Consider the following 14,686-nt stretch of genomic DNA (forward strand, 5'->3'; position numbering starts at 1 on the left):
TGGGAGAAGTGGTCAAAGGAATGTTAGGGAAGGTTTCTTGGGCGCTGCCATGTCCCTGGGCTGGCCCTGCTGCTGTCCTCAGGCGGGGATGAGCCTGTGCTCAAAGCAGATGAGTCTGAGCATTTTGCAACCATGGCCAAAACGGGCCCACGCTGCTTTCAAGGAGGGTGTTTGCAGCATCCCCGAGGGTTGTCCTTGCTGCCCTTGATGTTGCATTTGCCGAGAACCGGCTGCCTTTTGCTGAGAACATGCACAAAGGGTACTTTAAGGTTTTTTTAAAAGGTTTTATTGGCTTCTGGGATGCTCTGCGGCCGAGGGAGCAGCTTCGGCCCCGCCTGCAGCCACCGCGGCCGCGAGGGCCGCAGCTCCCCCGGCCCTGGGGGCACTGCAGGGATTTCAATCCCCCCCCCGCTCCGCAATGGTTCCGGCCGTGCCCATGGGCTCCCCCGCACCGCGCCGCCCCCCGCCGCCGCCCGCGGTGGTTCCTTCCTTGGTAACGGTTGCGGGAGGGAGCGGGCGGCGCCGCCGCCATCTTAGGAGCCGCTGGCGGGCGCCGCGCCGCGGGGCGGGGGAGGGAGGGCGGGCGGGAGGCGGAGAGAGGCGCCGAGCGGAGCGGGGCCGCGCAGCGCTCGCCCTCCCTCCGCCGCCTCCCCGGAGCCGAGCGGAGCCGCGCCGAGCGCCGCCGCGCCGACCCCGCACCAGCGGGGGCGCCACAGCCGCCCCGCGAGCCGCGCTGGGCGCTGCGTGCCCCGCTGCCATGCCGCCGCCGCCGCGCCGCTCCGCCATGCCGCCCGCCGCCCGCCTGCTGCTCGCCGCGCTGCTCTGCGCCGCGGCCGGCGCCGCTCGAGGTGAGGGAGAGCGGGGGGGCCGCGTCCTTGGCTCGCTGCGCCCTTGGCGGGGGCGCCCCGGGGCCGTTACACCCGGGGGGCGCCCGGTCGTTGCACCTGCGCGCGGCCGCCCCATCCCTCGGCGCTCACCTGCGCGCGGGCTCGGGCCGCCCCCCGCCCGCCCGCGCCGCTCGTTACATAACGGCTCCGCGGCCACCAGCGCAGCGCAGGGGCGGGCGGCGGCGTCACTTGTTGCGGAGGGGCGAGGGCCGCGGGGGGCGGCGGTCGCCACGTCCGAGCCCACCGGGCCGCCCGCCCGCCGGGGCCCGCGCGCGGCCGCGGAGGGGCCGTAACCCCCGCGGGGCGCCCGGCTTCGTGGGCAGCCGTCACGCGGAGCCGCGCGGCCCCTCGGCGGCGCCGCCGCGCTTGAAAGCCGGCCCTGCGGCCGCTGATTGATCTCCGCGAGTGGGAGCAGACGCATTGCGGGTCTCTGCGAGCCGTTTGGGGGAGGCAGCCGCGCGCCGCCTCACCTGAAGGTTACCCGAGTTCTGCGGCGCTCGGGCCGCCGCGCGCCGGGGCTGCCGGGCCCGTGCCCAGCCCGAGCGGAGGCTGCGGTCGCCACGATGTAACGGCTCGCAAATACAGTGCGATAAATTAAAATAATAATAATAAAAAAAATCATTTTACCGACTTAAGGACAGGTGCCTTTTCCCTTTGTCGGATTAAGAAGCCGCTACTGTGAATAAGAAGTCTGCCAACTGTGTACCTACTGTCCATAATTAATTCATATACAATCTTTTAAGTACAGGCTTTTCATTAGTATTTTTGGAACTAAAATTTGTAGTTTAATGCTTACTGGAGTAGTACAGAAACAAGCCCATTGATTTGACAGGGTTTTATTTGAAATTATGAATAAAACAGGTCAAAATATCTTATTGAAGAAAGCTAATACATCTCTGTCCCAGTGAATGTCAGGTTTATATAGCGTTGTACCAGGCAAGTCTGCAAATCAGCTGTTTCATCTGCAATTTGTTAGAGGTTGTCCTTGTATTCCATCTAATATAGCGAGCTGCCGCCTGGAAGTCCTGTTGTGTTAAACTTAATTACATATAACCGAGTTACAGTGTGAGGTTTGGTTTGGCTTGCTGTGTGCTCTTAACTTAGTCCTCAGGATGTTTTGGCTACCGAGGGCAGAGCTGTTTGTAACGTTGCATGAGGATGCGTTTAATATCCGAGTAAATGATGGAGAACACCTTGACTAGGGAAAACTGCTCCAGCCACTCACTTTCATTTGCCTGTTGTTACGAGAGACATTAATTTGCAACCCTTATTGTAAATTTTCCATTTTGTGTTGTGTTCTGTTCTATTTCTTTTAAGTAAAGCTTCATTTTTTTTTCTCTGTGATTTTAAAAATCCTTGTTCCTAAGGTCACTAAGATGTATTGTCATGTAAGTAGTGAAAACTGCATAGTGTTTTGTTCAGCGATGTGCAGGAATGGGCTCAAAGCCTGGACCAGAGGGATCAGTTTCACTCTGCAGTCTGGAATATTTCCATAGTTAGACCAGGGGGCCGAAATGTGGTTTCTTTTACAGAAAATAAATAGAAATATCTTTTGGGGGTAAGCTTACAGAAATATAGATGAGATGTAGGTAATCTCCGCATAGCTCATACTCCTTTTATCTTCTCTGTAGCTATTTTAGGGGGAATGTAGAGTGGTTTTATGCTGAAGAAGCATATTTCTTTACCAGATGAAATGATGCAAAAATCTTAGTTTAATTATATGTGACATATAATTGGTCAAGTTGAACAAAATATTTCTGAGCTTGTTCGACTTGTCACCGTGGAAAAGCAGTGCTTAGTAGGGTACTAAAACAGTTTTTGTCAAGTGAAGTAATTGGGTGTTTATCAGCAGAGCTGAAGAGAGGTTGAATGGAGGACTCCTCAGATGGAGAGGCGGTGCCTGTAATGGCAGGTTCTCCTGCAGTTACTGACCAGGTAGAGCATAATATATCCTTTTGCCTCAGCTGCTTTGTGTCTTACTGTCCTTTAGGTAGAATATAGGGCTAAATGTTAGTGTCTCGAGGAAGCGTTGTTGATCTGTGATAATTTCAGGAAGTTTTCTGGTGGTATGAATGCCTTAATTCCAAACCACAAACTGCTTTCTCACTACGAGTATTTTATTGCAGGTATCTGTTTGAGACGGCAAAAGCCCTAATACTCTGGGCCTGGTAGCTTTTTTAGAGGGAAAGAAATTTTAGATTATTCTAAAGCGTTGCAGAGAGAAAATTTGTCCTTTTTCCCTCCACCAAGGATTTATAAGGGTAAGAGACCATGGAAGATAGAAGAGACACAAATAACTGAGTAAAAGCTTTAAATGTCAACTTTCCTTGCCAAACCTTTCTATGATGCATTATGCTTAAGAGAACATAATATTGAGTCATCTGTTCAGATCAGATAACTAATGAACAATATTAATGTTTTCCTATCCATATTGTTGGTAAAATAATACACTGCTGTAGAAATTGAAATGGAGGAGAGGTCATGTTCTGAGCAATCATAATTTGCTTTGTGTTTCCAGCATCATCATGCCAGTTGTCTTTCCCTATATCATTAAGCTACAGGTTGTGCTATCTTTGCCAAATAGTCAGGGAAATGTAATGACAGAAACTTTTCTAGGCTCCTAAATGGATCTTTGGTCTGAGAGCTTAATGTTTTTGCAGACTTTCAGATCATTGGAATGATTTATTTAAAGAATGTACAGAAGTTAGGCAGATTTCTCATGAATATTAAGTTAAACTCAGAAAAAATCGTAGGGCATCATAATGTCCATAATAATCTTATCTCAAAAGGTCTAAGTGTGAATTCTGAGTATTCTGGGTAAAGCAGCACTTTCTGCTATAGAAATCTAAATATCTGATAGTTTACTAGTTTATAGCTATGAAACTATTCTGCGGGGTAGGGAAGATGATGTGTCGCTCTGAACAAAAACACTTTCTGTGATTTTGGTGAACCTTATCTCACAACTGCAGTTATTGCTTCCGTCTACTTAAATTCAGAGAAATCACTATGAAATTTTGTTCATGATATTGTACCATTATCATTATTGTAAAAGATAGAAACTTCACCTCAAAACACAAAAGTATTTGGTTATTTGGAAGCCTTGGTCTTATTTAAATCTTGTTTTGCATCTATTTCAATCAGTTTATCACTGATTCTTGATTCATTGGCTTCAGTAGCAACTAAACTCACTTGCTTTATTCTGAGATTGAAAACAACTTACTGCTGCTACTCCCAGTTGGTTTCCCCATTTTTAAATGGAAATAGTCAACAAGGAGAGAGAGCTAGAAGTGCTGTCTGTACTGAGGTGGTTTGTTGTGTTTGTAAATAAGATTCTGCCTTCAAGTGAGGTTTATAAATATGACAGCTGTTGGAAATGATTTCCCCTCCTGCACTGTAACTTGCAACACTTAGAGAACACATTTTTATGTGAATGTTTAAAGCGAGGCCTGTGTTTTCTATTCTAAGGTTTCAGTTTAGTTTAAAACATTCTGAATTTCACTTAAAAAATTGTGGCTTTGTTGCCTCACTGTTGCTTAGACTGTTTTGTGGTGGGGCAATTTTTGTTTTCCTTGTCAGGCTTTCATCCAAATTAAAATTTGATCAGAATAACCTCTGACAAAGATTTTTGGAGTTCTGAACAGTTACTCTCTTGAAGTTGTGGATTATACAAAATTGCAACTAAACAATCATCTGGATATACAGTAGCTTCTCAGTTTTCTTTTGTGCATCCTTGTAAAATGAGATTTAAGTGAGTGGTCCGATACAGAACAGGAACTCACTGCAAGTGGTGATAAACCAGATCCTTCCCTATTAAGCATCTGGTTTAATGAAGTCAGAACTTGTTGAATTCCCACAGCTGTTAGTTTGAATATAGCGCTTGGAGAATCAGTGTTAACTATATAGGCTCAAACTGTAAACTCTGATGGCTTAATTTATAAAAATTGCCCTCAGCTCCCTCTATATGACAGTTAAGCTTCCAGAGCTCAAATTACAGGTGCTCTGTGACTGTAATACAGCTTCCAAGGTAGAGGCCTGAAACTGTGGAATGAAATTCAATCACCCTCCCTGCTTTTTTCCTTCGTCTAAGTATCTTAGAAGTCAGTGTTAATACATGCCAATTCCCTTACCTAACTCTTAGTTCAACGCCCTATACCTTGCCGTCATTGACAGTTTTCATGTCCCAGTAATAGAAATTGTTTGTCCTAGATAAGCACACTATTGATAAGAAAAGTTAAATGCTATCAGGAAGCTCAGCATCTGAGGAGAACTTGCATTCAGTTTTATCCCACTGCTTGTACCTACTATGATACAATGACTTTTGATAAAATTATAGATGTGTGAAGACCTCTGGAAGTTATATAAACACCTTTTCACTGTCACTGATATGGGATACTTTAAGAGGCTCATATGCAGAGTTAATGTTCCCCCTTTCCTAATAGAGAATAGAGGCACAGCTCTGAATTGCAGGCTGGTGACTTTAGGTCAGGAACAAAACATGCATTATAATCAAACCATGCTACGCCCTTTCTTATTAAACTTTGCTTTCAGGGTGGAGAAGGCATATTTTATTGTACAGATGCTTTATACTGAACTATGCTTTTCTGCTCTCTGTCTTTTCATGAACTTTTCTCTTACTGATATTGCTTGAAATTTCATCAGATTAGTACTAACTTAGGAATATTCAAGGCAAGACCTTGTTTTAGGATCCTTACCTTGTCTCTGAAAAGCATGCTTGTATCCTCACGTCCAGAGGAAGACAATGGGCAGAAGATGCACAGTAATCAAAATTTATGTCTGACCTTCAGGGCACGAGTCAAGGACTGTTTACACAGTTCATTGAGTTCAATCCATTTGAATTGACAGCAGATATCATTCTCTTCTTTTTCATGGGGTCTTAAAGGTGGATTAAAAAAACCCTCGTGTTTGCCTACTGCCACTAGGTTTAGTAACTAGCTAACGTACTGTAATACTTGATATTGAGTTTATTCAAAATATTTTACCAGTTAATTCTTAAGATATTTTTTGACATCTTGATCTGTGTTTAAATGTTCAGTTATGTGAGTGCTACATACCATTTAAATCAAGTGACCTTCTGAGCAGTTTTCAGAAGATAACTGCAGTCCTCAGAACGAACTTTAAAAGTACATTTAACTTCGAGTATGTTCACATTCAAATACTAGAACTGAGTTCATTCTCACTAACGATTGTTACTTTTAAATAAGGTTTCCAAGCTATCTTAAACCCTACTGCCTTGTCTACACATTCCTTTACATTCATTAATGCTTTTAAACAGCTGGAAAAAAAGTTGTTAGTAGTTGAACTGACCAATTGCACTCTGCAGCATCAGCCATTGCCTTGGGTGAAGCATCTTTAAAATGCATTCCCTCTCTGCAGAATAGTTGGTAACACGTCTAGCCGGTATTAGTAGATGCTGCTGTCTTCATTCTCATGAGAAACTGAGCATATTTACCTAGAGTGAATGCTAGGTTAGAAACCTGTGTTCAAGACATAAGATGCCTCATTGCATCAGGCATCTGTTCCCTTTTCTCCTCAAACTTAGCAGCGATGATCTTCAGAATAAACCCAGTTGGACAGATGGCTTATGTTGACCTTGCAGGTGCTTGTTCATTTGTAGCTTGGCAAAAGTGGAGGCCCTAGCCTGAGCTTTACAATCCCATTTGCTACCAGGAAAAAGAAGTATCCTTAGCCATTTTTAAAAATTTTTGGTGCTGTAAGAACTTCCAGCACCATGGGTAGATACCAGAGCTATTTTAAAGGCCACAAAAAACTAGCTAGAAGTCAGCTTGCTGTAATGTGTCAGGGAAGCCTCCCCCACTTGACTGGATTAAGTGCTGGTTGGGATTTACAACAGATTCCTGCTGAGGCGCTTAGAGATAGTGTGAATATTGTATTTCAAGGAAACCAGTGTAGTTTATCCCTGTTAAATGGCAAGAGATTAACAGCTCAGGGCACTTTGTTAGTGTCAAGCTTGGAATGGTTTGACTGTTTTGGTTTGAAATTAGTAGTGTGGTTTAAGACAACTTTTTCTGCAGACCTAAGGAATTTCGCAACACATAAAGAGGAGAAAAGTATGATAGTGTTCCCTGTAACATATAATGGTGTTTAATGCATCTAAAGGCAGAATAATACTTGATTCAATTCTCTAGTTGGTGTAAGGTAGACCTGCTAGTAACCTGTTGCTTATAAGATGCATCTAATGTTTCAGTTGATGGATTGAAAATTTCTGACTGTGCAGTTATACCGGGGTCAGAAGTTTACCAGTAAGGATAACCGGCCTTTCCTGGATATTCAGCCGTAAGTTTTGAGAATATTTTAAAATCCAGTGATGTTTAGCGTTCATAAACAAAAAGGGATTTAAGGTTTATGTTTTAAAAGCTGGTGAAGTTTTAGCGTTCCTAATCATAAAGGAGGTTAAGCTTTAGGTTTTTAAGCCATAGCACCGTATAATGGCATGGCTTCACTTTTAACTGTGTCTCTTTTTTGAAGATTCACTAGACTTTGCCTATGCTAATCATACTCATCGTAATTGCGTTCATATGTGGTTATGGTCTTTTAAACCTTTATGGAAGTCCCTGTGCCACAGTAATGGGATTTACCATAGGTTGCTAAATCAGGAGAAGAGTTCTCAGTGCTGAACAAAATTATAATCTACATTCAGAAGCATTAGAAAAAAGATACAAAGAAATCTGTTTTGCTGCTTTATACTACATCCTTGCAAAGAATAAGATGAGCAAATGGAAAGGTTCTGATATGTTCAATTAAGGTAAAACTGATCTAGAAATGCCAACAGGAAAGTGCACGTTTGCCTTCTCTTTATTCTTCTAACTGCCATAGCTGAATCAATGAAACACCTCTCTTTAGATTTGAATTAGGAGAAATGTTTCAATTAGGGCCTGCCGCTTTGGCAGTTATTGGTGAGGTCTCAGGGAGGAATGATGTGTTAGTCCTTTTGAACATGATGAAGTTTGTTTTGAAACACCAAGTTCCCTGGAGAGTGTTGCAGCAGTGTACTTCGTTGGGTGAATTGAACAATGTGGTTGACATTTAAGTGGCTATTTTTTATGGAAATATTGTATTGGAAATGTGCCCATGTCAGTGTATTGAGTCGATAAAGATAGTATTGCCATATTGAGTAAAACCACATAGCAATAATTAAACAGTTCTTGCATTAAAACAATTTGTATTTTTATGTATTTTTATGTGTGAAGATGTTTATCAGTTTGTGGCTACTACCCAGTAAAAGATTTCAAGATTTTGTTGAAGCGTTCTTTTACCACTGTTTTTTGACTTCCACCATGTAAGCCTATGACAGAAACCTGGAGTTCATTTTACTTTGTTGGAGATACAGGCCAGCCTTACACCTTTGCCTGCTTTGATGGTGATTTACTTGTATAATTCTTTAGTTGGGTGAAGTAACAGGACTCAGCTGTGTTATTTTGAAAGTTACAGGTTTTTGATGTCATGAAGTGACAAATCCAAACTGAAATGTCAGGTAGTGCATGATGAGCTAGTAGATAATGTGATTTTTGTCCTGTATGTTTCATGATGTACTAGGAGAAGTTGCTTTTGCAAGCTGACTCTGAAAACTGTTTGGCCTCTTCTGGACCAGCAAGACTGGTCATCCTAGGCATGTTCATGAATTAAGTACTTAAACGTCTTTATTTAAATAGGTGTCAGTTTAAACCTCTTTCTTAAGCTTGTATTTTGTTTTTCTTTTAGTTAACAAACATAAGCCATGGATTGAAACAACCTATCATGGTATAGTTACAGAAAATGACAACACAGTACTCTTGGATCCTCCCTTAATAGCTCTGGACAAAGATGCACCGCTGCGTTTTGCAGGTAAGGGATTCATCTGCATTATTAATTTTTTTAAAGAAGTATAAATGCTTTTTTCATGGCAACTGTTGTGTGTTACTTAGTGTATTTTCCCCAGCCTTAGCATAATGTTTCTCACCTTTTGTCCCATAAAAATTGTTGGTCTATGCACCACATAGATATTATTATTATTGATATCTATAACTGTGATTGTCTAGATCTGCCAAATATTCAGACTAGATTGCAGTATTTCTTTTCATGTGTATATATTGCAGTTAGGTTTCATGTATATACATTAATTTTTCTGATTTTTTTTTTGCATAGCATGTAATTTTTTCCTAAGTCCTCTCACATTTCACATGCTCTCTAGAAATTCTGAACAAGTTAGTTTCTTAGTCCGATGAGAGTTTTCATTTTTCTTAGTGTTTTTGGTTTGTCTTTTTCTTAATAGATCGTGAAAACACAGTGAAAACAGTTGTTAGTAGAATCAAGATTGCATTTCTTCTGCAAGATTGCAGTATTTGGACTGAGAGTTTTTATAGAAATTCAGCCTTTTTTGATAAATTTGCCTAACAGTTTGGCATATTTTTAGAAATAGACTTCAATCACAAGATGCACTATTGGTGTATAGCTTAGTCTGTATTGGAGAATAGAAGGGGAGTATAAGAGAACACATGATTTCAATACTTTCTTTTCTATGATAAATATGAGACATGAGATTTTGTGTTGAATTGTTTGGTTAGCTTGGGTCTTTTGAAGTCTCTAAACATCAGCTAAGAATTCTCTGCAGTTCCTGCATCTAGGAAGAGGGTGAATGTTGCGTAAGTAGGCAGGATCTAGTCTTGCTGGTGTGCAAAGTATCTTCACAGATAATGGAGCTTTTCACATGGTGTGGTAGCATAATGCTTACTGATGATGACATTTAAAAGTAACATGACTTCTTGTAATAGTCTTTCAAGTTTCTGTTTAAGTTAGTGGGGGACAGTCAAGGCTTTTTTTTTCTAGGGTGTTGTTTAGCTGCATAAAGAAAGCATGTCTAAACTAAAAGATTTGAAGCCTGAGCAGGTAAAATAGAGGGAGTTAGATGGAAAGGAATTATACTCCATTAGTTTTAGGTTGGAGTGCTAAAGCACAGACAGGCATTACATCATTTGCCAGGGAGTCTGTAATGAATTCAAATCTCCTAGCTTCTGTGTGCTGTAATATCTTTGCTCTGGGATCATCTTAGAGCATTTTTCTCTTCTAACAAAGAGTAGAGAGAATGATACACAAGCCATTTGTGAAGTGTAGTCTAATTTAAATTTGACTTAGGATCGAGAGCTGACAGTTTCAGTAGTTCTCTTGCAGTCTTCTGCAGTAGTCTCTTTCTGGAAACTGCTGTTTAAGAATATTCATTAAATGGGTTCAGTAATGTGGAAAATACTTCTTTGGTTTGGCAAGATATTATAGAACCGTGTTTGAAAAATACCGTCTGGTATCTTTGGTTTTTTTAATTAATTGTAGTGGTTTGCAGTCTCAAATTAGATATTTGCAGAAGGTTATTTAAGTAATAGCTTAAGCTTAAGGAAAGTACATGCAGGGTATATTCCTGGAGTTTGTCAGATTTTCAGGGGAAATTTCAATGTCAAAGCATCACATCAAGTGATGTTAAATGAGACAGCTTCTCTGTTGTGCTAAACCAAATTCTATAACCTTGCTTTCCCTTAATGAATGTTTTTAACATATGCAAATGGATTCTATAAAAAGGTTAAACATTATATGTTTTGGCTTTCAAAATCCAACAATTCTTAAGCAGCTGCATAAGAATGGTATATTAAAAATAGCTCTTCTCCCAAGTCCTGAACATGGGATGCTAACATCATACAGAAATTTTTCTTTAAATATGAGATTATTGGATCTGCATTGTGCAAGTTTTGAATGACAGATGTTTTATGGGAATCTATAAACGTATTTGTCTTCCATTAAATGGAACAATACTTGAATTTGTCGTGGAGGATATCAAGTGTGGGAGTGGTGTTGAATCAGCATTAGCAACTTCTTCTAGTTGGTGGTACTGTAGTCATGTCCCAGCCCAGAGAATAGCGTCGTTATTGTCCAGCAGCATCTGTGTGGGTGTTGAAGTGTGAGAAGCCCATTAGATTAGCAACAACATATTTTCACAGCAAAACATGGTGCTTCCAGGCTTAAATGTCTATTTCAGCCATAATCAGTATATTCTTACTAAAAATCAAATTTATTCTTGCTTCAAAAGGTTGATGTTTTAATTAATTGTGCCCCCTAGCTGAGCAGCGAGCACTTCAAAAACGTCTATAGTGTTAAAGTTGAGCTTTTTTGTTTCAGTTTTAAGCACCTCAAAGCATCTTGAAACAAGTTCGTTTAACTGTGTTATAGTATTTGAACTGTGGGGCAGAGAAAGGTAATATTTTATTGCTTTACTGCCATTGTGCAGTAGGTAGGATCCTAAAATTTTAATGTTTTGAAAGAAATTCATACGTGCATAAATGAGTAGGATTACAGAGACTTCTTCTGAGATAATTGGTGTGTTTTTACCAACTGATTTGTAGAAACCTCTGTGGAATTGCTTTCCTGTACCATGATGTTTGTTAGGGATCTGTTTGAGACAAAGACTATTTAAATTCTGTGGTGAAACTTCTAATTACAGTTTCAATCAAGCTGGAAGTTGATCGTAATGCCTTTGCTGAAAAACAGCATAAGAAACAACTGCATTTTCTAGTACACATAAGGGTAATCTGTCCAAAATGAGACTAATGTCTGAAACTCTTGGTATGGATTTCCCTCCTATTTACTATGCAAAAAGAAATGAAATTTTGGTGTGTTTGAAATAACATTATATCTGTGTGTTAATGTAGTTAAATATGAATTGTTTAGATAGTCTAAATAGGATTTCAGCAGCAAAATTTTTGAATTGCTTCCTTTTTCTTTTTTTTTTTTAATGTACCGGTAATATATTAAAAAAGCTCTCTAAATGCTAGCAAAGACTGTTCTTCAGCCATGATATTTACTTTCCCTTTGTTAAGTAAGGATGCAAGAAGCGTTTTTGTGGGAGTTAGGAATTTTGGAGCCTAGAACACGAGTATTCCTACAGCTTTCAAAATGGTCTTGCAGAATCTCTATTCATTCTGCAGCATCTCTATTCGTTCTCTAAAAAGCCCAACCAACCCAAACCCTGTGAGGCGCCCTGCTGGCCTCTCCCCGGAGGTGTGTGCAGTCCCGTGTCCTGCCGGTGCCGTGTGTCCCCGCCGCGCTGCCAAGCCGTGTTTGTTCAGGGCAGGGAGCGGTGCTGACGTCCTGTCTGCGGTAGCCTGGTGTGTAATGCTGCTCTCAGCTGGGTGATGGTTGCAAAGAAATGGTGTGGACAGAAGATGAATGACGTTGTGGTATCAAACAGATACGGGTGTTGTTCTTGTCAAATTGCATGCGTTATTCAGTGAGCATCTGACAAATATTGTTTGTTGGCAGTTTGTTAGCAAGCCAAAGAGTAAATTTTGTTGCGATAGTATTTCAGCCAACTTAAGACATGCATAAGTGACATTTTGTTTGGTACCTATTATGCATTGTCAAGGAATGAGTGGTGGTGGGGGTGAGTGACATAAGGCACTTCACTCATGTGAAAGAAATAGTAATAGGTTTTATTGGTATGGACAATGGTTTCACGAGATTCTATGGCAAGGTCACCTATTTACTGCATGGGGTACAAGACAATACACAGAATTCTCAAGGACACCTTCCTGTTGAGTCCCGGGATTCAGATTGGACCCCCTTGCCTTCCAGATTCCTCCTGAGCAAAGTCTGGGTGAGGCTGAATCCAATCCTAATCACAGACTTGTAAACTTCACTGCCATAACCGGGCAAAAAAATCCTTAGTCATAAACTGTTGACCAAGTTCAAAAAGAGAGCGTGCTAGAGTCGCTTAGCACGGACATGTAGTGGCAAGGATCTCTCAACCCTGAGGATTATCCTTGAGAGATGTTCCTGCCCAAGGGGAGATCCTGGCGTGCAGCCCGCTGCCATGCAGGGAGAGCTCCATGGGCTCCCGGGCCGTCTCCTCATTTATGGGATGAGATGATTGTATAATAGTCTTTCTTTCATTTCAGGGCACTTTTGGCTGCTGTATTCACAATTAGCCTTATCTCCCTGTCAGGATGCAGCCATCAGGACTGTTATTGATGGTTAATGTCTGAGTGGGGGAGAAATCAGGGAGGCCCCCACCAAGATGGGGTGGTTGACACCTGCACAGGGCTGCGTGTGGGAAGGCAGGATGCGCTGGGGAAGGAGCACGCCCGTCACAGACATACATATACTAATGCAAATACACTTGGCGCTAATTATGAACTTTAAACTTGGATCTCTTTTTTAATAAGCATTCAGTTTTTTATGGTACTGAGAAATACTTGTTTTAAAGGAGTTTCTAAAACGCTGTAATAGCAGGCTCTCCTGGGTGAGTTTCCAAGAGTGACTGCTGCTTGCTCAGAGCTGGTTGAATATAAATGCTCTCATTTTGTGCTATCCCACTGCGTTTTCATTCCACAAAACCCTCAACAAATCCTCAGTGTCATTTGATTGTACTATAGTGGGAAGGGGAAATTGCTGAAATGCACAGTGCTTCAAGGAGACGGGATTGCTGTGTTCTCTGGCTAATGTAAGTTGCACAAACTCGCGTTATCTTTATTGCCAAGCAGAACTCTGCAAAGTTCTATCTTGGTTACATTTTATATAGCTGAACAAATCTCAGTATATCAAACAAAAGCTAATTTACAAATTGAGCTTGGCTCTCTTCTAGGAGTAGAAAAGTTATTTCACTAACGTATCCAACCTTCAGAATGAAATGAGAAAAAGCAGTGTGCTCCTGTGACGCAGCATCACATAGTAAAACACCTTAGGGAGCATATTTCCCACTAAACAAATTGTATTGGGACTAAACTTATTTTATAGCAAAGAAAAAAAATCACTGGAAAGAGCTCTATAATCATATGAAAGCATTTTAAATGGCTTTTTACCTCTACTGTATAAATATGTATTTTATAACTGAGATGAAAGTGAGTATCATCCATATGTGGGACTATTCATCTGTAAATTGTCTTATCTGTCTTGAAACAGTCCTCCAACAATATCTCTAATATGTTTTGGAGAGAGGAGGGAGAGCTTTAATTTCTGAAGTAATTCGTACTTTAGGCAATTAAATTATTTCATTTTGCTTCCTTTCATGGCAGAGATACTGAGAAGTGAGATACTGTGGCTTAAAAGGCCTGCTTGGGAGCTGTGCATTTGCTTATTTAGAGCAGTCTTATCGTATGTAACATTGTAGTTTGTATGCACTACAACTTTTTCAATGACGAGCATTTGGGTGTTTAGTAGTAAAAACACTTCACAAGTATGAAATGGAAAATATGATTGTACTGGATCAATAGTTCTTCTGAGAAATGTCTGGCAGGAGCTGAGCTATAATGCATCTTGAACAGAAGCCTTAATGCCTTAAGAAGCATCTGGAGACACATGGCCATTTATCAGAGGGATGATTTGTGTCTTACGCTTGGGAGCTTGTAATACCTGAACTCCTGGCAGCCAAGCTTGGTGCCGATGCCAGAGTTAGAGGCCACTTCGACAGTAAAGAACTGGCCAGCTTTAAAAGTCCTCCCTTCTCCCAGACAGATAACTGCCATATTAATAAACTTTTCCCTCCTCCCTCCTTTATCAGATTTTGTGTTTCAGTATTCTCTTCCGTATATTTCTTTTTGTAATCTTAATATTTCACACTTGTCTCAATGTTAGAATTGCTGGAAGGGGGCAGGAAGATGGGTGTAAAGAAATGAGAATCAGCATTTAAAAGGCTGCAGTTGGAGTGCTGGTGTTCAGTGGTGTCAACCAGGAATTTTAGTAGTGTAAGATTTTCATGAATGATCCTATTACTAAAACATATTAAAATCCAGGGTCATATTTAT

The 14,686-nt window shown here is 41.3% G+C and overlaps 1 protein-coding gene across 4 annotated transcripts in view; it reads left to right on the top strand.

Moving 5' to 3' along the window:
• The first annotated feature begins 766 nt into the window (after window positions 1-766).
• The window catches only part of CLSTN1 (calsyntenin 1), a 33,878-nt gene continuing 19,958 nt past the window's right edge, over window positions 767-14,686 (top strand). For all 4 annotated transcript variants that reach the window (XM_088536121.1, XM_088536123.1, XM_088536122.1 and 1 more), the window contains exons 1-2: window positions 767-848; window positions 8,628-8,750. In XM_088536121.1, the coding sequence (XP_088392247.1) occupies window positions 785-848; window positions 8,628-8,750 (187 nt within the window). In that variant the 5' untranslated portion in view covers window positions 767-784. The remainder of the gene's footprint in view (window positions 849-8,627; window positions 8,751-14,686) is intronic.

This window comes from Tinamus guttatus, unplaced genomic scaffold (assembly GCF_059628265.1).
Source record: "Tinamus guttatus ecotype Peru unplaced genomic scaffold, ASM5962826v1 Tinamus_guttatus_pri_ptg000652l, whole genome shotgun sequence".
In the NCBI taxonomy this organism is placed as follows: Eukaryota; Metazoa; Chordata; class Aves; order Tinamiformes; family Tinamidae; genus Tinamus; species Tinamus guttatus.